General features: G+C 36.2%; 1 protein-coding gene across 3 annotated transcripts in view; it reads left to right on the top strand.

The window, feature by feature from the left end:
- Positions 1 to 22,088, top strand: part of SS18 (SS18 subunit of BAF chromatin remodeling complex) — a 42,514-nt gene extending 20,426 nt beyond the window's left edge. Inside the window, exons 5-11 of one of the 3 annotated variants that reach the window (XM_005243274.4) lie at positions 2,828 to 3,049; positions 11,649 to 11,816; positions 12,533 to 12,637; positions 14,761 to 14,853; positions 15,562 to 15,684; positions 18,115 to 18,248; positions 20,396 to 22,088. In XM_005243274.4, coding sequence (XP_005243331.1) covers positions 2,828 to 3,049; positions 11,649 to 11,816; positions 12,533 to 12,637; positions 14,761 to 14,853; positions 15,562 to 15,684; positions 18,115 to 18,248; positions 20,396 to 20,422 — 872 coding nt within the window. In that variant the 3' untranslated portion in view covers positions 20,423 to 22,088. The remainder of the gene's footprint in view (positions 1 to 2,827; positions 3,050 to 11,648; positions 11,817 to 12,532; positions 12,638 to 14,760; positions 14,854 to 15,561; positions 15,685 to 18,114; positions 18,249 to 20,395) is intronic. The other 2 variants (XM_005243275.4, XM_005243276.4) reach the window with 2 other exon arrangements.
- The last annotated feature ends 604 nt before the right edge of the window (positions 22,089 to 22,692 follow it).

Genomic DNA, 22,692 nt, shown 5'->3' on the forward strand with positions numbered 1-22,692 from the left:
TGCTGGTGGCAACTTGTCTTCCTGATTTCTTGAACTTGTTTTACCATATGTAAAAAGGCAAAAGGTGAGACTAGCTGTAGGGTTCTTTGACCTTTGTCCTGGCACTGGTAGGTGACCTTTCTGAATAACAAGTGCTTGTGTATTACCAGCAAGTTCTCTCAAAGTCATCTTTCCTTCCTGCAAGTGTAGTCTCAGATGCACTTAGGCTGGCTTACAGCTTCTCAGAGCTAAGATACTATCTATAAGTGGTTAAGAGGAAAAAGGAGTTCTGTTTATAGTGAAGATAGATACTTATTCCACTAACTTTATTATACCACCAAATCTAATAATCTAATTAGTACAGCATTTAAAGCAGTTATTTTAATGGCAGATAGGCATTTCATCTTTCATTTGTATTCTGTTCTTTCCATTTCATTTATCCATATGTAAAAAAACCACAAACAAACCAACTGTTGTGTCCTTATGTGCAGGAGAACCCTGTAAAATATTCTGGTAAACTATAAAAAAAATAATTTGTGAAGTGTGTTCTTACTATTTTTCATTTGCAAGGTTTTTTGGTACTGTGGTCTTGTCTTCTAGCTTCTCAGTATCAAACTACCTGATTTTGAGTCCGGCACATATTCATGCCTGACACTTTGTGTCTGGTTTTTTTTGAGTGCTTTCTCTTGTTTTGGTGCTACCCGAGACATGAAGTTTAAACCAACCTTTTCAAGAATGTGGTCTGTTTTTTGCAACTCCTGTCTTACAATGATTTTTGGATTCCCCGTTTTGCTTCTTACATTATCAGGTTTGAAAAACTTACTCCATTGTGTGCTTGGCTAGCTCTCTGAAATCTATTATTAAATTTCTTCCTTTAAACAGAAAGGGATGAAACCACTCCTAGACCCTGACTTTCTGGTACTAACCTTTTGTATTCCTTCCTTTTCTTAGAAAAGAAATTAAGAAAGTAGTCTTCTAGCAGTTGCTTGGCACTACAGTCTGGAGATTCACCTTAGTTTTACTTAACACACTGGTGATTGATGTCATGACTAGAGATGATCTCACTTTTCTGGAATTGAGCTGTCTCCACATTCTCACTGACAAAGAGTTAGGCAGTGTTGAATTGAAGATGGGACAGTATAGGCATCTATAGCTCTCTGTTGTGATCATAATCCTGTTAACTGAGTGTTTGGGGTTTTTTTTCCTGTATTTGTTATGCAGTCTCTGCTCACCTTTTTTGCAGGAGCAGTGAACTGCATGTATGATACCTTTTTCAGCTTGATAAAATAAGCTGATGTGTTCATTTCAGTAAAGTGTCTTGAAAAGGATGAGATGATAAACATATCCTTGAACTTACTCTGTTTCTTCATGTTGGCTTTTACTAGCTGTGTTCCTTGATCATTATCCTTTTTTCTTCCGCATCTTTTTGTTTGCGGGTCAGTTGGTATTGCCTCTCTGACCTTGTGTAGAGCTCTGTCCTTAGTTATGCCTTTGTTCTGTCCTAGATTAGTGCAGTTGTTTCTTTAGCCAAGATGGGACTTGGGAGCTGTTTATATCTGAAGGCACATGCAGGGTTTCTTTGGGTGTGGCTTTTTTTTTGGTTGTGATTGTTTTGTTGTTGTTTTTTGTTTTGGGTTGTGTGTTGTTTTTGGTTTTTTTGCTTGGGTATATATGTAACCAAACCATTATATTCCTACAACTCTACTGGCATAGTTTCTTTTAGGCTCCTCTTCTGTTTTCTGTGGTTTTTAGGGGTTTGTAGCTTAACAAAAAAATGTGGCATGTTTGGCAACAATGGCATCTTCTTGGTGACCCCGGTATATATTAACACCTGTCTTTTTTTAGGGTTGACCTGTTCTGTCACATGATTTTGTTGTACATATCTTCGTAAACTCTTCATGTGGTGCTTGTCATTTGCACAGTCCTTGCATTTCATTTACCTTTTTCACTAGTCATTTATATCCAATCACACCTCTTACTAATGTTAGTCATAGTATCTGCTCACTTGTGCCAGCTAAAGTAATGAGTAAACTGATCAGATGATATTGTAATGCTTACACTTTTTAAAATACCCATTGAGAGTAGATTATAATTCAGAGAACAATCCAATTTTAACCTGTGTTGTCAGGAAGAGGGGAAATAAAGGGTGAAGAGATGTTGGCCTCATGGGTATATGAACAGGTTGCTACTCTTCCTTTGCATCTTTGCAAGCATGAGAGGTGAGCTGATAATTTATTGGCTGTCCTTCCACTCATCATCTCCCACCCTAGTAATCTATAAATACAGCATATTGGCTCTAGATTATATGTTCAAGCCAAGTTAAATATGCCTTCAGCCATTTTTAGTCTACATATATTTGTACCATGTCAATGCTGTCTGACTTCTGGGGGAAAAAAAGTAATGTATTAACTGTTATTTTCAGAAAAGTGTCTAGTACAGTTTTTTGAATAAACAGAAATGTTAGAGCTATTGTAACAATTGCAGCTGTGATAGAGCTACCAAGCTGGCTGTTAAACTGGTCTTGTGCATTTCAGGTAAAATCCAGGGTGTGTTGTGCAAGTACTAAAAAGACTAGTTTCACATATGATATGGATATAAGATGAGCTATATGATAATTTACACCTTTTAGTAGCTTCACGTGCTCAACAAAAGAAAATGTATTGCATAGTAGAGCTGAACTTTGTTAACTATTTTTTTTTTTTTTAAGTTTGGAAGTAATGAGCAAACTTTTAGCTTTGTTTCAGTGCGGTTGTATTGAATAACTTATTTAGTTGTATAATTCAGTAGGACTAATTTGCTTGTTTTATGATACTTAACGTTGAACATTTCCCCGTTTTTCTTTCTGAAGGACCTAACCACATGCCTATGCAAGGACCTGGACCTAACCAACTCAATATGACAAACAGTTCCATGAACATGCCTTCTAGTAGCCATGGGTCAATGGGAGGCTATAATCACTCAGTGCCGTCCTCACAGAGTATGCCAGTGCAGAATCAGATGACTATGAGCCAGGGACAGCCTATGGGCAACTATGGTCCCAGACCGAACATGAACATGCAACCAAACCAAGGTAAGTGAGGTGCTTGTTAGCTTCTGTAAAAAACAAACATCTCAGGTACAGACTTTTTTAAAAGGTCTTGTCTTACAGGTTTTCTTCTCTAAATGCATTTGTATCCATGTTTGGAGGACTCTACATCTCCTTTCTCCCATATGTTGGTGACTTTTTATTTATTTGCAGAATTGAACTGTTTTCAGGTATTGTCTGAGAATTGGGAGTGGATCTGCTTTCATCAGTTAAGTTTGAACTACTGTTCATCTTTCTCAGACTTTACACTTCTATCTGAGTGTTGTTATTGCTCAAGTTGATAAAACATTTCTGCTCTTCAGTCTCTTGGGTAAACTGAAAAATTGTAGTCAGGTAGCCCTCAGGTTTTTATACCTAATTAATCTTTGTTCTCTGCTGCATGCTGTTTTAGCATGGAATGTCTGTTAATCTTAAAGAAATAAAATTCAGTTCCAGGAACTAATCCGCTACTCCCTACTGTTTTCAGGAGATGTCCTTGTGTATATAGTAAAATACAAAACTAATTTTGTGTCTAGGATATTTGCATAGCATAAACAGATGATGTGTCCTGTTGATGTCCTTGTTGAAGCACAAGGACATTGCAGAATTAAAATATTGCATTAGAGTCGCAACAGACAAAATTATTGAATTGTTTATATACTGCGTATTCTTATGAATGTGCTCCATGAGTCAGCAAGCAATATTTTCAGCTTACCTGTTAAGTCTCCTACTACATTGGATGTGGACATACCACCTGCTAGAAGACATACTGCAGAACTGTTTTTTTTAAAAAAATGCTTCTACCTAGTTTACAGCATGTTTTTTTTCCCAGTACGTATGAACTGTTACGAATATATTAGCTGAAGCATCTCTCTTTCTGATGCTGTAGGAGAACATGTTTGGGTTTTTTTCCCCCTAAGACTCTTTCCCTGGACATTGTAGAAAAAATAAACTTCCAGTGGCATAGGTGGTTCTTACTGCAGTATGCTCTCATTGGAGACTGGAACTCTGCTTTTTTTATGTAGATACTACTTGGTCCTGGGGTGCACAAACAGGCCAGGTAATACTAATCAGTTTCATTATTAGATCACAGAAAAGGTCAAAACAGACAAAAGGCTTAAGAGAGACTGAAAATAAATCAAGACAAAACAGCTGTTTCTGCAGTTTTCTTACTGGTAGTGAAAGTGAGAAGTCACAGTCCTTTGTCCATGTTGTTAATGGCACTTTTTAAAAAATTTAACAGCAGAGGAATCAATCACAAGTAGAAGTATTTTTTACTGTATCTGAACTGGCAAGTTACCTGTGTATTCTGGGCAATAGTCAGTGGAGTAACTTTGTAAATGTCCTGAGATGCTTTGGACAAGTCCTATGCATGGTCAGTTGAAACTTTTTGTTTGCAGAGAGTTACACATACTGCTACCATATTTTTTGCTGAGAGAGCTATCCCCTAAGTAGCTCTACAGAAAATGTCTTTCTTTGTGTGACTGGCTTACAGTTTGGGACTAGTGATTGTTCCATCTCAAAGTAGTGTTCTTTACTCTTCCTTGTAATATTTCCCTTCTGTATTTTTAGTACTCTGTCAAACTTGAAAATTGCTCATTAGAAGTTAGGCAGAAAGATACTTAAAAGGTTTGTGTTCTGTACAAATAATAATGCTTAAGTGGCTTTGGGGAGTAAAGAGTAAAGCAGTATCTAACCAAATTATAGGTTCAAGAACAAGAGCAAGTTCTCTAAGAACACGAGCTGGTACCATTGCCTGCACTTAGGGCCACAGTAATCTTTCACATTGGGTAACTAATTTTGCCAAACTTTGACCCTTTAGGCCAAAACTTTCCTTTCCAGGTGTCTGCTTCACGGCTGATTTGTTTTGTTTCAGAAGTTTCACAGAAGTAGTGAGCCATTGCTGACAGTGGTGGGATGAAGAATTACATTCTTTAAAATATTTCAGTATCTCTCAAAAGCATTAGTAAATAGAGCACTTCATATGTAATTGTAGGAGTGCAGTGCCCCTTGCTTTAGAGTAAGGCTTTGAAATTGTCATGCCAGCAAGGTGCTATTTGCTGTTTCAATGAAAATATTGTCCCAAATTGATCAAATTTTAAATATCTATGGGGGAAGAAGTCTTTAAGTCTGAAGGTGTTTGTGTGTGTGTTACATATTGGTAGCTCAGGTTTTTGACCTAAGAATATTTCCAGTCAGGTCTACTTAATACATTTCCTCCATTTTCTTCTATTAGTTGTTACATTTTTATTGAAATTTGGTGACAAATGAGAGGAAATATATTTGTATCTTCACTCTCTTATGACTCCAGGACAGGACAGCAGGGGACAGAATGGAGGAGAAATCTGTGAGAGCCAAGATCCAGTCTGGCTGGGCAGAGGTCTCAGCAAAGCATGGATGCTGCAGGCTCCTCTTCTAAGTGAATAAACAATAATGAGCTACTAGGAGATGCATTGAGATGTAGTTTAACAAAAAGGGAATAAACAGATTATGACTTGAAAGATTTCTTAACTGATAGCTTCTGCTGACATTCAGAAACAGAAATGAACCAGAATTTCTGAGCCTCAGTATTCTTGTCAGGAGACATTTGTGAACCCCTAAGCATGCTTTGTTTCTTTGTCTTAAAGGGGTGATTCATATTGAGAATGAAAGATCTTGCTGTATCTGTCAGTTAATAACAACACTAGCTAAATATAATGCTGAATATTCTGCAAGCTAAGGTCTTAGCATTTCAAGTTTTGGCTGTTAAAAATTAGTAGATGATCTTGACCTTAATCTTTCCCTGCATGGATTTCCCATCTGTAGAGGAATGAATCTGATGGTGAGATTATGATACCATCTGATTCCACAGGAGTGTTGTGAAAGTATATTCATTATGAAGATTTGGACATTTTAGGTGAGCGTCATAAGAGAACCCACGAGTAAATTAATGATTCTGTCTTTAGTGTTTGATTAGGTGTGGCTTCTCACATGATCAGGAGGAAAAAAAATATTGAAATAGCTTTTCAGTGAATAGTGCCTACTGTGTACTGAATGAGGCCAGTACTTCAAGGCAAGAAGCACGCTATTTTGTAATAGATGGATACCATAACTTGCAGAAAAGTTCTGATCTAACTTTTGATCTTGATCAAGGCTTCTTGATGTATACATTTTGAGGCAGATGGTGTTAGAGAAAAGTGCCAATTAAGAAAAAATGCATAGTAACAGAATTCATTGTTGGATTTACTTTCTGTCTCTGCTTTGTCCATATTACTGATTTGCACTAGTTTGTAAAATACTAACAACAGGAATATTTTAAATGAGAAGCAAATTTTTTATGGTGTTGTGTTTATATAGTTAGTCCAGTTAAAAGACTTAATTTTAGTAACTGTGGACTTCGGAAGCAGAGTATTTTAAATGGAAGATTCTGTAGTTTATTCTTAATTAAAAAGGTACTGTAGCAGCTTCTGACATCTGCAAGGAATATTGGCTACCTTCTTGGAAAAGATAGGAAGCAGCAGGAGCTGAGTGGATGTGGAAGAAACCCCTTTCTTCTGGGTGCATTGCTGCTTTTGTATGGGAAGTTACTTATGCTGAATGAAACATTACAAGTCTTGCCAAATTTTTACTTTTCAGAGGGGAGGTGTAAGCATGATTTTTCTTCCATGGAAATTCCTCTTATTTATGTTGAACAGATCTTCCACAGTCAGAGAATAACAATAAGCAGTAGAATTCAAATACTTCAGAAGTAAGGACCAAGAACTTACAGCTTGGCCATCTCAGAAAATGTGTTTCTCAGATCCTTTTGCTAGGATTCTGTGCCCTTGCCAGAAGCACTTGATGTGAAGTTGACAAAACTCCCCAGTCTGTATTTAATGAGCATTATATGTTGTTTGGGGTGGGGGTGGAGAGGTAGTTTACTTCTAACAGGTGGAGTCTACATGAGAATATAGTTTTGACTCGATCATTTGCAGAAGACCAATTGTTGAATCTGGTGCTGAGGGTTTTTTTAATGACAGTTTCGTTTATATAAGCTTACAAAAGTTTCATTATCGTTTCAGAGCTCTTTCAATTCCAAGCAAATATGAAGACATCATAGAGACAGCAGAGATGAGGCAGGTGCAGAATTCCTGTTCTTTTGTTGTCTGCATAAAGGAACATAAAGATAGAAACACCCAATGTTATCTGAAATAAAAACATGTTCAGGGTATGACAGATAGGATCAAATAATTTCTAAGATTGAGGACCTTTTGTGAATGACTTGCCATCTGTTCATTCCTGTGTAAGCAGAGGCTGTTACGTTTCGATACCTCAGCTGTTTACAGTAGCCGTGATGTCATGGACAAAGCAAGGCAGTCTCAATTTTTTGAACATCTAACCTATTAGAGAGAAACAGAATTGCCTCCACATTCTGGAGTGCTATCATGCTATAGCAGGATTTGTAGGATGTCTAGCTGTAGAAGACACTGCAGTTGTATCTGGAAAAAAACAAAGATATACAGAAGGGCCACAGTACTTGTTCTTTCACGTTTTACCCTAGGGAAGAAAGGTGATGCTGATAACTAAGGAATTTTTTTGTGTGACTTATTTGTATGTATTTTTTTCTTAAATGACACCTTAAACTATGGTTCAGTTTGAGATGAGAACTTTGTGGAGTAAGCAAGTGCGGATAAGTTTCTATTACCTTTTATTTGAAGCCTAAATCATACATTAGGAGCAGCAAAAAATGTATCCTCAAAAGTGTTTTGAGGTACTGCTTAAACCGCCTTCACGTTAAAACACCTTTAAGATTTTGGTTCACTTGACCAAGCACATCTGAATTGTAGTTTTTGTCAAGAATCTTGAGAAAATTGGAAGTGAAATTTACCCTGTGGTAGAGTTCCTCAGCTAGCTCTCGCAGGCGCTATCACAATCACTTAAATACAGACATATTTTTTTTGTAAGCATAAAGAACAACACCAAAAAAGTTTTACTGAGAACTGCTGCATTGCTAGGTATATATTGTTATTTATGTAACCGTGGACGCAATGACAAGTAAATCTGGCATGATGTACTTTGCTGATACTGTAGATGTGGATATCTAATCACTTTGTTGATACGAGCGCACATTGTGAAATGCCAGAAGAATAGACCTCTTCTTAACAGCAAAACCAATGTGGTTTTGAAGACTGAAGGATAGTAGCTTGTATAGTGTTGCTTTTTTGTTATACCCAGGAGGCTCCCATAGCTCTTCAATTGGAACAGCCAAGCCACCAGTTCATTTGGGGTTCCTCGCTTCTGTGCTTCTTCAGAAGTTTCAACAGTGTCAGCAGTTATTCTTGTCCACCACCAGTATCTGAGTTTCAGCAGAAGAGACAAAGCTGAGGAGACATTTTTAAACTGCTAAGTTTTTCTGCAGCTCTTTCATCCTCAATGCACTTCTAGTCTCAGATTTGTTAGGTTTACCTAAGAACTGCTTCTAGTTTGCATTTCTGTTTCTTTCTGTTCATCTTGCATGTCTGAAGATGAGGTGGCCTGTTTCCTGAAGTCATTTCTTATCAGGAGACTGCCACCAGGTCACTGCACTTACAAGATCAAGTACCAGCCCGTTTTCACTTAAATCTATGTACCTTTTCTTCCCTGTGTGCAAGTCCTTATGAGGCACTGGCTAGGGCAGAGACAGGTTTTTTCATTTAGTAAGTGTAGACAACTTTGAAACGAGCAGTTGAGGAAAATGTTGAATATTCCTGATAATGTAGACTATTTTTAATTAAATTGAACTGAGCATTTCAGTTTGCACCTGTTGTCTGACTTGCTTTATACATTCACTTATTGCATAAGACTGATTTGTGTCTACGCCGTGCATTTTTCAAATGCCTGTTTGACTACCAAAATTGTCTGCATTCCTCACAGGACCTACAGTATTACTTCTTAGCATCTTTTTCTTCAGATTTTTATCCTAGGAATGCTTCCAGTATATTGATGAGTGAAGGCTGCCTTCTGAATGTACAGAAACATTTATAATTTTGCGCTACCAAAGTTAAAATAGTTTCTTGGAAAGACAGTAGTCTTCTGGTGTACTTGCTTATTTACAGAGATAGTTCTACACTATTTTCTTGGACTCATTTTGGACTCTCTACAAACTGGATATTTGTCCTCTCTGGAATAAATACTTCTAGAATTTCATCAAAAATGAGTTTCTAAGAAGAATTTTTGAAAGCAGTGAGCATTCGTTTGCAGTGCACAGCTTTGTAAATCTCTGTATGTGAAGCCTTATCTACGTCTGGAAGAGATCACGGCTTCCACTGAACGTAGTTTGTTGTGACCTGATTGGGCATTCAAGAGCTGTATTTTAAGTGGGATGTAAAAGTGTGCTACAAATATTAGAAGGTCTTAGATCATGACCTAATGGTCTTAAGTTTTTGACTTGGGTCTTGTGAAGGGATATGCTAGGTTAGTTTTATGTCATGAAGTATTACATAATGAATAAATGTAGCTTTATTGTAGGCTTGATTTTTTTTCAAAAGAGAACAAATTCAGAGTTCCCTCTCTCCTCAAAACTACTGCATAAAATGATTCTGTTGAATGAGACAATAGAGTCCATGGTTCTTCTTTTAGGTATCTTCTTAGTAAGAGAGATGCAAACCAAACTGGAAGGAAGCCAGGCACTCTGTTATTAACATGGTACAGGGCCTGATACAGTACAGGGTAGTGAATTCTCATTGTGGTTCTACAAAGCATTAATGAAGTTCTAATTTAAAAAGCAAACAGCGAACCTCTACATTGCACCATAGGGACCCAACACATTTTTCACATTGTATTGTGACTAATATTAATATTGTTAATTAACAAGCTTTCTTGAGATCTAGGAATATTACGGCAACAAGTTTTTGGTTTTTTTTCTAAGGCTGCCTATTGTTTCTCAGTATCTCCAAACAGAGGAGCAGTGAAATGGAATAATCTAAATTACCTACTTGCTCAGAAGCTCAAAAAGTGAAATCTATTTTTGCTAAGTGGAAAATAATCAAAGTATTTCAATTTAAATAATTTTTTTACTTTAAAATGTGGACACAAAGTGCCATGCTGAAGGGTAGAAGTATAACTGGATCATTTTAAGAGTGGCCAATATTTGTCTTCAGAGGAAAATGAAGCTTAACAGAACTAAGGCCACTACTCACTGAGAAATTCTGCACAGGGGTTTAATGGGATTTAACTAACGCACTTTGAATTCATACCATTAATTTGGCTTAACTTTCTCTTGTTACCCCACACAGACAGGATCTAAGTGTCTTTGTATTCCTTTCCGTACATAAATCCATTGTCAGTGTTGACTGTATCTAGGTAATTTTCCAGTATTGTGGTTTCACATAAGACTTCCTGCTTGTGCTCCAGCATCTAGTTATTTAAAAACGCTAAATGCGATGGCAAAATCTGGCATACAGAAAACTAGGTGATCCTTTGCTTTTTTTCCTGGGATGGGGTTATAAGGGAGTGTCTGTGTGAGTTCAGTGTTTTGATTTGTTTTGTTTTCTAGCGAGACTAGTTACTACTTAGTAGTTTGTATAATAAATTAAAAGGGGGGAGGGGCAGAAAGCTTAGTGTTTCACCATTATAAAGTGTGCAATATGTATTAACTTATTTGAATTATTGTTATTATAAAAATAAGTTGTAACAAGGAGCTAAACTTCTTAAACAACTCTTTCCTCCTCATATTTTTAATACTGGAATAACTTTTCTGAAGTGGCACTACAGAGCAAGTGAAGAAACTGTTCTTTGTTAAATAGCTGTATCAGCCTAACCTACAATCTCATACAGTGAAATGGCATAATCACAATTTTCATTGCTGTGTGGTATCAGTAGAATGTTGTTTAACTGTCTGTTTTCATTACTGAAGTTTGCGTTTCGCCAAGTTCAGCCTTAATCAGATTTTTCTCAGTTGATAAAACATGGACAATACTTGACCTTGCCTGGTTATTTCCTCTGGTTCATAGAAACTTGGTTCAGCGTGGTATGAAAGAAAATTTTTCTGCTACAGGCTGCTTGGGACTGTTTAGTGGTGGGCGGAGCATGTATACCTGTGGGCCTTTGCATACTGTCTGTTGTGAGATAGCCTAACTCACTGGTACTCATGGTTTGTCTTTACAAGCTAAATAAAATTGTTTATTTTGTGATAACAGTGAAGTGGCTTGTTGGTGGACCTGAAACAACTACCTACATATTAAAACTATGCCCAGAATTAACAATGTTAAATAATTTTTCTATGACTTACCGAGGTTTCACCACCAGGTTTTCATATATACTTTCTTTACAGATACTTTTTAAAACAAACAAAAAACCGGTAAAAGTGTTTCAGTTATCTTTGTGCATGAATAAACTGATGTCTGTGTAGTCTGAAGAAAAATCATCTAGAAAGCAGCTTAAATAAGGCTGGGTTCTATTGTACTATTACACGTTCTTTTGTAATTTAGTTGTAGTTGATTGCCTGCATTTGCATAGGTCTAGAAGCAACAAATCCATATGAGAGCACTAGAAATACAGAGCCTTTTTTGGTCCATTTTTAAAGGTTGGGTTTTTCATGTTCTTTTGGAAAGATTTAATTACAAGTCATGTGTTACCTAAGACATAGTTATTACTTTTCCTTTAACAGGTCCAATGATGCACCAGCAGCCTCCCTCCCAGCAATACAACATGCCACAAGCAGGTGGCCAGCATTACCAGGGGCAGCAGCCTCCTATGGGAATGATGGGCCAAGTTAACCAAGGAAATCACATGATGGGTCAGAGACAGATTCCTCCATACAGGCCACCACAGCAAGGTAGGACTTCACTTCAGTATTCTTAACGTTGATGTTAAATAACAGTCTTTAAAATGATTTTTAAATCACTTTCTTTCGTACACCAACTTTTGAGCAAATCATTGGGTGTCACAGTCTTTGTTTGCAGACTCTTTTTTTTTTTGTTACCCTTTTAAGGGTGATTCTTGCAGCAACAGATTACTGGTATCACCGTGAAACATGAAGACAAGTATTTCTTGTTTTGAATTCTTTCTGACAAAAAGTATCTAAAAATACACATCTCAGATATACTGATGCAGAATTCTGTTTCGATATTTAAGTGATAGGAACAGAAAAGGAACAGAGTACCTGCTTGGTTCTGAATTAGCTCAATTACAAAAAAGGAACAATGTTCCACAATCTTGCTTCTTTTTTACTTTTTTCTTTCCAGTCCTTTTAGAAAAAGAATAACTTTATTTTGAACACCTTAGTCTGTTAAACACATGTTCCTAAAATGAGCTCAAAACTGAAGTTTGATATATATATATATGTGCTCAGTCTAGTGCAGCCAAACTGTGTGTATGTATATATAGATAATTTTTTTCTTAAGTAAACCAGATTACATATGTTGTCTGAAATGCAACAATAGGGGTGGGGAGTACATTTGAGAAATATTTCTCATACTAAAATCAGAAATTAGCAGGCTTTATAACAGAGAAAACAAGTTATTTACGTATTGACTGGTTGTGGTTTTTCAGGCCCACCACAGCAGTACTCAGGCCAGGAAGACTATTATGGGGACCAATACAGTCATGGTGGACAAGGTCCTCCAGAAGGCATGAACCAGCAATATTACCCTGATGGTAATCTCTCATAAATGTTAACTTTCCCATTTTCTATACCTGCCCAATACTAATGTAGTCCTATGCCCAAAGTTAGGGAATGAGGCAAGAATAGTAACATCATACCTCATGTTTACAAAACCTTCCAAATTCAGAATTGTTACTACAGTTCGAGTTAGTATGACCAGTTAATTTTACAACATATTCAAAGCATGTAACTTGTAATATTCCCATCTGAAATTCTTAACAACAGTTCTAGTATTTAAAAATGAAGTTCTGTAATTGGTTTATCTAAAAGTGTGGAGGGTTTCTTAGCTTATCTGGTATAATTGAGATTAATTAAAACAGTCATAACTTTATTATAAATAAGAGAGGGGGCAATATCCTTTTATTAAAAATCTTACTGAAGTGCAAAAACTTGCTAAAAAGATGTGGTTTTCCTGTAATTATTCTATTTGTTAATGTAGTGTTTAGTTTTTTGAAGTCATGCAAATGTATTATAGCTGCTATGGTATGGGCCTTTAGTTTAATTTTTACAAAGGAGTAAAATGGTCCCTGCCCTGAGGAGATTGTAATTGTGAATCCTCTTTAGAAGTCCCCCCAGTACTTTCAAGACAAGTCTGGGACTTTCAGATTTCGAAAATCTGTCGTCCTGCCTCTTGGAATTTAGAGTGCTGAAGGCTGTTGGATTGTGTTATAACTTAGAAAAGTTGCAATTAACCTGGTTTTAGGCTGAGCAGAGACTGAGAGAACAAAGATGCTGACTCATGACTACTCTGATAACTGTGTGTGCAACTTAATGGTATCTTATGAAGTTCAAGGAATGTGGTAGATGTTAACATTTAAAAAAATTATACAAAGCTGTGTAATTGCCAAAGCAACTACTCATTGCAAATAAAAGTATACAAGTTAGTAGTTTTGAATTTTAATTTCTATTAAATTGATCTTAAAATATGTCAAGCCACGTCTATATAAGCTTATGTGTGTTGTTTTTGGAGATATATGTGCAGAGTTATTTTATGAGTTGTATTAACTTGTAGTTACTAAGCTTTCATTGTGTAACTTCTGTTACATGCATGAACTTTAAATGATTATGGGCAATTTACTGTACTAAGGGCAATTTGATGTTAGTATCAATAGCTTTGTGGTAGCACATATTACTTCTCTAAGACCTATTCCTTCTGAAGATTCATTCTTTATCATTACTTCATTATTACTTTTATACGGAACATAAAGAAAATATAAGACTTAAGTTATATAAGAATATAAGGTGACGTATTTGTACTAGATTCAGTTAATAACCTATGGTACAGTTGCAGAACTACTTGCAAAGACTGCTAAGTTTTAGAACTGTTTTCTTCTTTCCTTATTTTTATATTAAAGTTTTGCTCTAAATTTTATATACTTCGTATAATTCAATTTCAAATTGAAACAAAATTTTGGGTTGTCTTCTTGACCAAGTTGTTAAGATATATTTTGGTCATCTGAAAGACAAAATGTATTCTAAAAACAACAGTGGGTGGGGTGCTTACTGCATATACTGGTTTCTTAATCAGAGATGCCTTTAGTCTTTGAAAAGGAAGGTTTGTTTGTAATGTAGAGAAAACAGAATGTTGCTGTTCTGTCATTTAAAAGTGAAATTTAATGTAGACTGTGGTTTATAACTTCATTGAGTTTTATTTGTTGTATTTCACACTGCTTTTAGCATATGCTTTTGAATTGGAGATCAGCAGAACAGGTGTTAGACAAAGTATGATAATTTCTTTCTTTGTTCAATCTTAATTTAATTCAAGTTATTTACATGTGAAAGGCCTAAATGCTTTCTTTTTTTTTTGAGTGAAATATAAAGTACTTCCCCCCCCTGCCCCCCCCCCCCCCCCCCCCAACAAGGATTATCAGAAGGTTAAGACCATCCCTTGCTGTGGTGTTGCTAAAACTACTGCATTAAGCCTTTTTTCCTGTCACATGTTAATTCAGTATGAAAGGAAATCATACTAATAAGTCTTTGGCTAATACAATTGAAAATTCTTTTTCATGTATATCCAGTTGAAATTTTTTTCATTTTTCTGAGAAATGAAATATTTTTAGGATTTTCACTCAGAGGCCATTAACGTTTCTTCCTGTCTCTTGTCGAATTGATGTAGGTCATAATGATTACGGTTATCAGCAACCGTCGTATCCTGAACAAGGCTACGATAGGCCTTATGAGGATTCCTCACAACATTACTACGAAGGAGGTATCTATATACCTTCACACACATACGCACATACATTCCCTTTCCTCCCCCACCCGTAACGGGAACAAAAATTCTTGCACAACACAACTTATACCCATGCAAAGCTCTTGTAGAGTACTAGTTGCTGGCTGTCTTGAAAATTGCAGGGAACGTGAAGCATTGAGAATAATTTCTTGCAAACACCTAAAATATATAACGACAATTTGCCATTTCTAACAATAGTAAAATGACTAAAACACTCTAGAGATTTTTTTTTTACTTCAATGGAAATTTTTATTTAAACATAAATTTGTTGGTTCAGTTGTATATCTTTTTTGTGTGTGTATATATTTTGTATAATTATAGTGCTGTTAGGAAACAGCTTGCTGATCTTGTGTAGCTAGTCTGTGCTCTTCTAGCTGTCCTTAATTTTGTCTTTTTTTATTTTATTTAGCATAGTCATGATCTTATGACTGTGATGTTCCAGTAAACGTAATGCTCGTTTGGCAGAGATGCTGAAAATGCTGCAGTTCAACTTTGCAAAATTGGCTTTAACTGCAGTTTGTTTGGCCGAATTCCTTGTTTGGTTTGAGTTCTGTTTTGTTCAGTTTTTGAAATCAATATTGCATTTTCATTTTGTTCTTGTGTTGCTGGCTGTGCATCTTAGAAGGAAAACAATTAATAAAGTAGATATCTTTAAGTTTTTGCTTTCTTGCAATCATATTACAGGAAACTCGCAATATGGTCAGCAGCAAGATGCATATCAAGGACCACCCCAACAGCAGGGTTATCCACCACAACAGCAGCAGTATCCAGGACAACAAGGGTATCCAGGACAACAGCAGGGTTATGGTAAGAAACTGAAGACATGGACAGCAATCACAGAAGAGACTGAGATCCTTGTATGTTATTTCGTCCCTGTTTTACTGAGTTGAATGGCCAGGCTTGTACAAAAAAGGCTGTATCCTGCAATTTCACCGGGCCCAAACAAGAAAGCATAGCAGACTTTTTCTGGGAAGTAGATCTGTTGACAATGTCGGGCAGTGTGGTAGGCACAGAAAACCAAAGGTGACTAGACAACATTGTAACAAGTATCTGTGATTTAAAGGCCAGGGAATGCTTTGCTCTTTTCTGTCCTCTGTTGGTGAATACGGTCAGGTGGGCGGGCTCAGAGATGCCAAAGAACCATTTCTTCCTTGGAGTTGCCATTTAGATTGACATCTTCTAAAAACTAGTTTAAAATTTTATCTAACATGCATGAGTCTAATTAAAAATTCTTGTACCGATCAGTAAGGAAACGAATATAAGCATTGTTAATGCAGCTTTCAAGAGAGCTTGTCTTACAGTTTTGCACTAGTGCAAACCTTCTGATGTATGGCAAGCATGAGAAGTCCTCAGCCGCAAGTGAGATAATACAGTCCTTGGGTGCAAGGAAAATTTCCCAAACAGGAAGCTGAATTAGTAGTGTGTAACTTCTGAAAACTTCAGAAAAGCATACTGAAAATCCCGCTCTTTTAAGTTTTACTTGCTTGCATATTGTAAAGCTGTATATACTTCTCTCAGAAGAAGGAATCTCTGAAATCCATATATTTTACCTTGTAGCTCTGTTGCAGGTTTAAGCACTAGAACTTTCAGCATTGTAGGTATGTTGGGAAGTGTGTGGATGACTCGTTTGCCGTGTAGGTAAAGGCCAGATTCATGTTAAATCCAGTCATGTTCGGACAGTGTTAAGAGGATCCACTGAGATTTAGTAAGATTTCTTGTGTTGGAGGTTATGGATAAATTGATAGTTCTAAAATAATATTCACGTACTTATATTCTGCTAAACATAACATAGGAACAGAATGAAGATCAGAGTGAAGGTCTATCTAGCTTGCTGTTACGAATTTTGTAAGTAAAGAAATAAGATCTAACTTATTCGGAAAATTTAGATTGAGATACTAGAGGAAAGGTATGAAGAAATGTGTTGGAGCAACTTATTCACTGTAATTTGTAAACCCAACTAGCATACTTCTCTATTTCTGCTAAAAAATAGAAATTGATACTGAAATTCTATTTTTATTTTATAAAATTTGTCACTGAATGTTTAGAATTCAACTATAAAGAATTGCCATGAATAAATAAAACCAAGTTTCATTTGTCATGTGAACACAGCACTTTTTAGGATGTATTATTCTTGCTTGATTTAATATTTAATTGCTTTCTAATTTGCAAAAATAAATCAGCATTCCAGTCATTATTATCAGTCTTTAAGGTTTTGTTCCTCTGTAGAAAGCTGAAACTACATAGTTCAGGGAGATTTGAGGTCTGAGGAGAATGATAATAGCCTATGGAGCTTGTCTTCTCCAGGTCATCTGTTTGACTGTCTTACAGATCCAGAATTACTGATGGAGTTACCAGGTGATGTCATCTTAATGCGCAGTGCCTGTAGCTAAAATTTTAGTACTGAATCACATTATTACTAAAACACATTTGTTTCTTCTGGGTGTGTGTGTGTGTGTGAAGTGTTAGTTTAAAAGAAAGCGCTTAGGAAGACTTGTAACTCTTCAGGACTGCCAGTTTTTAAGCTTTTTCATCACCATGCCTAACATGGATCTGCTGCAAAAGATCCATGTGGAATGTCACTGAAATACACAGTATGCCATCTGTCCCAAGGTAGGAGGGGATGAGGTTAATTTTCTTTGGAGCATGGCTGCACTGCTTGATGGTAGTAACATGCAGCTTCCAATGGTAGGCAAGCTGAGTCTGAGTCCCTGTGAACAGTGACGGAGTTTGTATTGACAAGAGAACTGCTGCTCTTTACAGTAAAAAAAAAAAGCTGGAGACAAAAGTTTTGGTTGTTTGGGCTTTTTTTTTGGTGGTTTTTTTCCTGTCCATTTCTTGGAAAGTTAAGATGACCAGAGAAGTATGGAGGAGAGGGTGCTTTTCTCCATCCCACAGTAGCATTTAGTCACATCTTACATTTTATGCATGTAACTTGCTTGCCTGACATCCCATTTATGATTGCTTGCTCTGGCGTGAGAACTGACTTTCTGGCAGTGTGGTGCTGCTAGTCTCTTCAAAAGGTCCAAATGCTAAATGCAGCTGATCATCTGGCTGCTCCTGGCTTTATAAAGTTCTGGAGCAGCATACAGTAGGAGGGAGGATGTGCCTAATTATGTGATTCTCCTTAGCCCTGCTCAATTGTAAAATTCAGTGCTTTTACTGTTCTCTTCTACCAAACACCTTAAGCAATCTTTTGCTTTTTTTTTTTTGTTTCTTTTCCACTTTAATGTTCTCCAGGCCCCTCCCAGAGTGGTCCAGGACCTCAGTATCCCAATTATCCACAAGGACAGGGCCAGCAGTATGGGGGATACAGACCCACACAGCCTGGGCCACCACAGCCACCGCAGCAGAGGCCTTATGGATATGACCAGGTAATATCTCATTTGATGAGAAAGTTGTGATTTCGTACACACCCATTTGATAATCTTGGTTTCTTGCGGATGTTTAAACTAATGAATTTGAGGGCATGGTTTCTCAGGTGTGTATATACAATTCTCATGGATTTTATTTCCAGGTGATTTACCCAGAATAACTTATCTGGAGGTGTGATTAGTCATTCTTTTCTGAGTCTGCAAAGTTTTAATGCAATTTCACAGCGAGGCCCTCCAGGCAGTATTTTTGGACCTTAAAAATTAAGATGATCTGTTTCATAGCCTCATGGCGAATGACTAATATGAAAGCTGAGGTTCCTAAATCTCATGGTGGAACATTCATTACTGTTTTGCAATAAAAATGGTTGAACTGATTTTCCACAAACACAGATTCTTTCCAATTGCAGAAGTACCTCAGGTGTGCAGCTAAGGTTCTTCTGTGGAGTTTCTGTGGAAAGACATGAAGCCTATTCTTGCATAGATTTTTCTCTGAGCATATAAAGCAGTATAAAGGAACACTGAACATGGGAAAGAAGTGACATGAAAATCACCTGCTTCTTTCCTATACCTGCTAAGTTTAAAACAAACAAACAATTAAGAACCACCAAAGCTCCAGGTGTTAGTTGTAGTGGCAGACTCCTGTAGAAAACCTGTCTTCTAATTAAAGGATAAAGCAGAGGTTTTATTCCTGTAGAAGATACTAAATGTAAAAATGTAATCTTTGCAATATTGAGTCGTTCAGAAATTTCATTACAACATACGCCTACTTTCCTTAGCATATATAAAGTGGAGATGAACTAAATACAGGTTACGATCAAGTTGAGGTTCTAGTGTTTAAATAAAATACTGATCTGTCAGTAGAAGATCAGTTGAACTTCCAGGAACTTTTCCTTGGAAGTAAGAATAGTCGTAATTGCCTACGTTTTTAAAGGAGAACAGTTGGCTTCCTTTCTACAGAAACTAGAAAAGACTAGGAAGAAGGAATAAACTCTTTTCAGTGTGTTCGTCTAGAGATATAATTATAATTATTTAACAGATAAACAAAATGTTCATGCACTGAACTAATAGCTTTCTCCTGCAAATAATAAGTTTCAGGAAAAGTCTTTGTTTGTGGCAAATGTAGGGTCAAAGAAACATAATCTTAGTTTGCTGAGTTTCTTCCAGCTTTCTTTGCCGTAAAAGTGGATAACCCTCTCTGCAGGTAGGCTCTACTATTCAAGTTTTTGCAATCTAAGTTCCACTGGGAAACTCAATTATAGAAGACCATTCATACTAGCCATTCCCATAGGAATTGCGCTGCTTAAATTCTCATCTGGCAGCTGTTCTGAAACTCTTTGCCCTGATGCATTGTTATATATACAGTGGAAAAAAATTGACATTGCAACATAAAACTGGAGTGTAAAATAATGCCTTACTGTGATGGTACTGAACGTGTCATGGTGGCAGGGCCGCAGTTTGGGGAATGCTCACTTCCTAGCACACCACTTGTTTGTGTAAGCTGTGCGCCCTGTGGTGAAGGATCACAGTAAGCATGTAGCTGTCATCTCTGCCCTCCTCTGCAGTACGTGACATTCTGTCAAAAGAAATCAAGAATTATCAATAAGGGTAATAATAATGAGTATTGGATCTACGAAGTAATTGATTCCCATAGGATATATTGACACTTCTTAGTGTTCACTGGGGTGTGTCTTGGTTTGAGATGCAGGTGTCAGTCCATTCTGTGATGCTTGATATGTGAATATTTTTAGGGGTCTCTGAAAGCAAATTTTCCTAAATTACCTTGAATTTAGGTGACCTTGTCTTTTTGAAATAATTTTCAATGTTTAGGTGGGAAATAATTCCCATCTTTTGTTTTTGAGCGTTCTGCAAATTTCATGGAAGTCTGTTGAATATAAAGGTATACTCTTTTGATCAAATGAGGTTCCTGGCTTTAAATCTGTATCATCAGTCTTACTTTTACATTAAAACACAAAGGATTTTTAGTAAGATGAAACTGTACCACTTATATTAGTTTATAATGTATTGTTATTTGTTTCCACCTTTTAACATCAGAGTTTATTTGGGTGGTCTTCTGATTTCAGCTTTTAGTACAGGAAAATATGAAAATATGCCTTGTGGTCTAATTATATATTTTGAATTTTTTTTAGGGTCAGTATGGAAATTATCAACAGTGAAAAAGTACTCGCATTCCACTAGGCAATTTCTATTAGCAGCCATATTGTCTCCTCAGCACTGTGGACATCTTCCTGAGATGAGAACTTCCCTTTCCATCTAGCTTTTGGAAAAAATTGTGTGGCTGTTTTGTGGTATACAGTCTTTATGGGTTAAATGTTAAAGACTGTAGATTCTTAGAAACTGATTTCACATCTCTACTCTAGATGGCAATATTGGACAGAAAATATGTGACATAACGATTTGCAGTGAGTTGAGAACTGTATGTCAAATAGACTGTTACAGACTGAAAGGTGCAAACAGCTTTGTATGTTTATGAAGGTTATGGGAATTTAATATTTTTTCCACAGATTTTTTTTTTTTGTAGGGGGAAAGGGGAAATGCACACTTTTTACAGCAGCAATATTTTGTATATTATGTTTTTCATGTGGTGAATATGCAAGACAGTACACTACTCACTGGGCAGGATAAGAAATCTACTGTTAAAAATGGGTATGGGCATGATAAGTGCTTGATTGTATAAGTCTCAAAATGGTGTACAGTAAAGACAACAGTGAAAAAAGATGGAGAGCATCATACATCACTGGTAGGTTCATGTACAAAGAATGAAAATCCCAGTTATCTAAATGGGAACATAATTAAGACAGTATAATGTAGTCTTGTGCAAAGATTAATTTTTTTAAGCTTTCCAATTTTTCTGAGTGAAGCAGTTTTATAAAAATTGTTTCTAACGTAGTTTGACAATTTTTCTGCAACATTTTTTGGGTAACAAGATAAATGTTTGGGTTTTATTTCTCAAGTGTTTTGTCACAGCTTTGCATAAGCAAGCTGTAATTCCTCTTAATTGCAATAACAAAGAAAATGACAAGTGTTAATTTTACTTGGCTTGAATATGCAAAGAACTTGAAAAAGAATATGGAGGACAGGACTGTATTGTATAAGTGTATTTTAACCTTTAGTTGAATAATTTTTATGTATCAAAATAGCCTAGAAGACTTCGTAAAACCTATCTAAACTTTCCTAATTGGGAGTTAATATCTTTAGGAAGGGGCATTTTTTGTGTGTGTCCATTTTTATTATTGGTTAACATGAGACCAAGAGATGTTTTATAACATCAAATATAAAACCTGTTGGTGAGGTAAATGCCAAATTTTGAACTGCATTAATGCTTACAGTGTTGCATGTGAGATAGAGGCAGCACCTTGATCAATAGCATAGTACACAAAAAAATTGGGTTTTGAGACTGTCCTGGAATGGTGTATCAGATAAATAGATACTCTGTTGTGCAGGAATATATGTGTTCAAGAATTCCTGGCAATTTTATAAAGGACAAAACTTGAAATTATCCCTGGAGTAAAATAATACTAACTTCTTCAGTTGGTGATGGTATTTGGCCTGGGGGATGGGGGAGAAAAACTGGTGTTCATAATATAACATTATACATGGAAGGCAAGATTTTCAAATTGTTAATCACTTCGAAAGGGAAAACAATTTTCTTAGTCGATAGAAAATACATATCAAGGTTTGAACAGATACAGCATGAAGAACATTATTATGAATGAAATGCTTGTAGGTTCTGTGCCAATTTTCCACCACTGTGTACTTCATTGCTATTTAAAACTGTACTCCATCAATTCTAACGGAAGAATAAATTATTTGTGATTTTAATTTTCTCATTTGTTTCTTTAAATTAGATCCCTATCACTCAGATGTCTCATCTGGAGACTCTGCTGTGGGTTTTTATTTTATAGAAGTTTGGCCAGAATAACCAAACCAAACTGTATTTGCATTCTAGGACTTTATCAAAATTCTCTTGCCATAGCCAAGTTAATTAGAATTAACTGTTCAGTAATCAGCATGTTGTGTAGGTTGTTTGTTACAAAATTTTTCCTCTGAAAATGAAGGTCCATGAGGCTATAATCAAGATGACTGAATTAGATAAATGAGTTGAGGAGGCAAAAATGTGTTGAACCCAACCTGGTGTAGATACGTTATCTCATTTGAAATAAGCTCAACTGACATTAAGAAATAATTTGTCTTGCCAGCCCATCTTCTGTTGTCTTATTCTCCTTTTTAATGGAAACTAAAATTGCAATTTTAATAAGCAGAATTTCCTCCAGGGTTTCCCTCCTAGAGACTACTACATTTGCAAGGTTTAATTGTTTTATAACGGTCCTGTTTCGTAAAACTTTTTAATTGGTGGTGACAAAAATTACCTTATTCCTCTGATACTATGCCAGAACAATATGCGAAAGTATTTTTACTAAAATTA

This window comes from Falco peregrinus, chromosome 3, assembly GCF_023634155.1.
Source record: "Falco peregrinus isolate bFalPer1 chromosome 3, bFalPer1.pri, whole genome shotgun sequence".
Classification (NCBI taxonomy): Eukaryota; Metazoa; Chordata; class Aves; order Falconiformes; family Falconidae; genus Falco; species Falco peregrinus.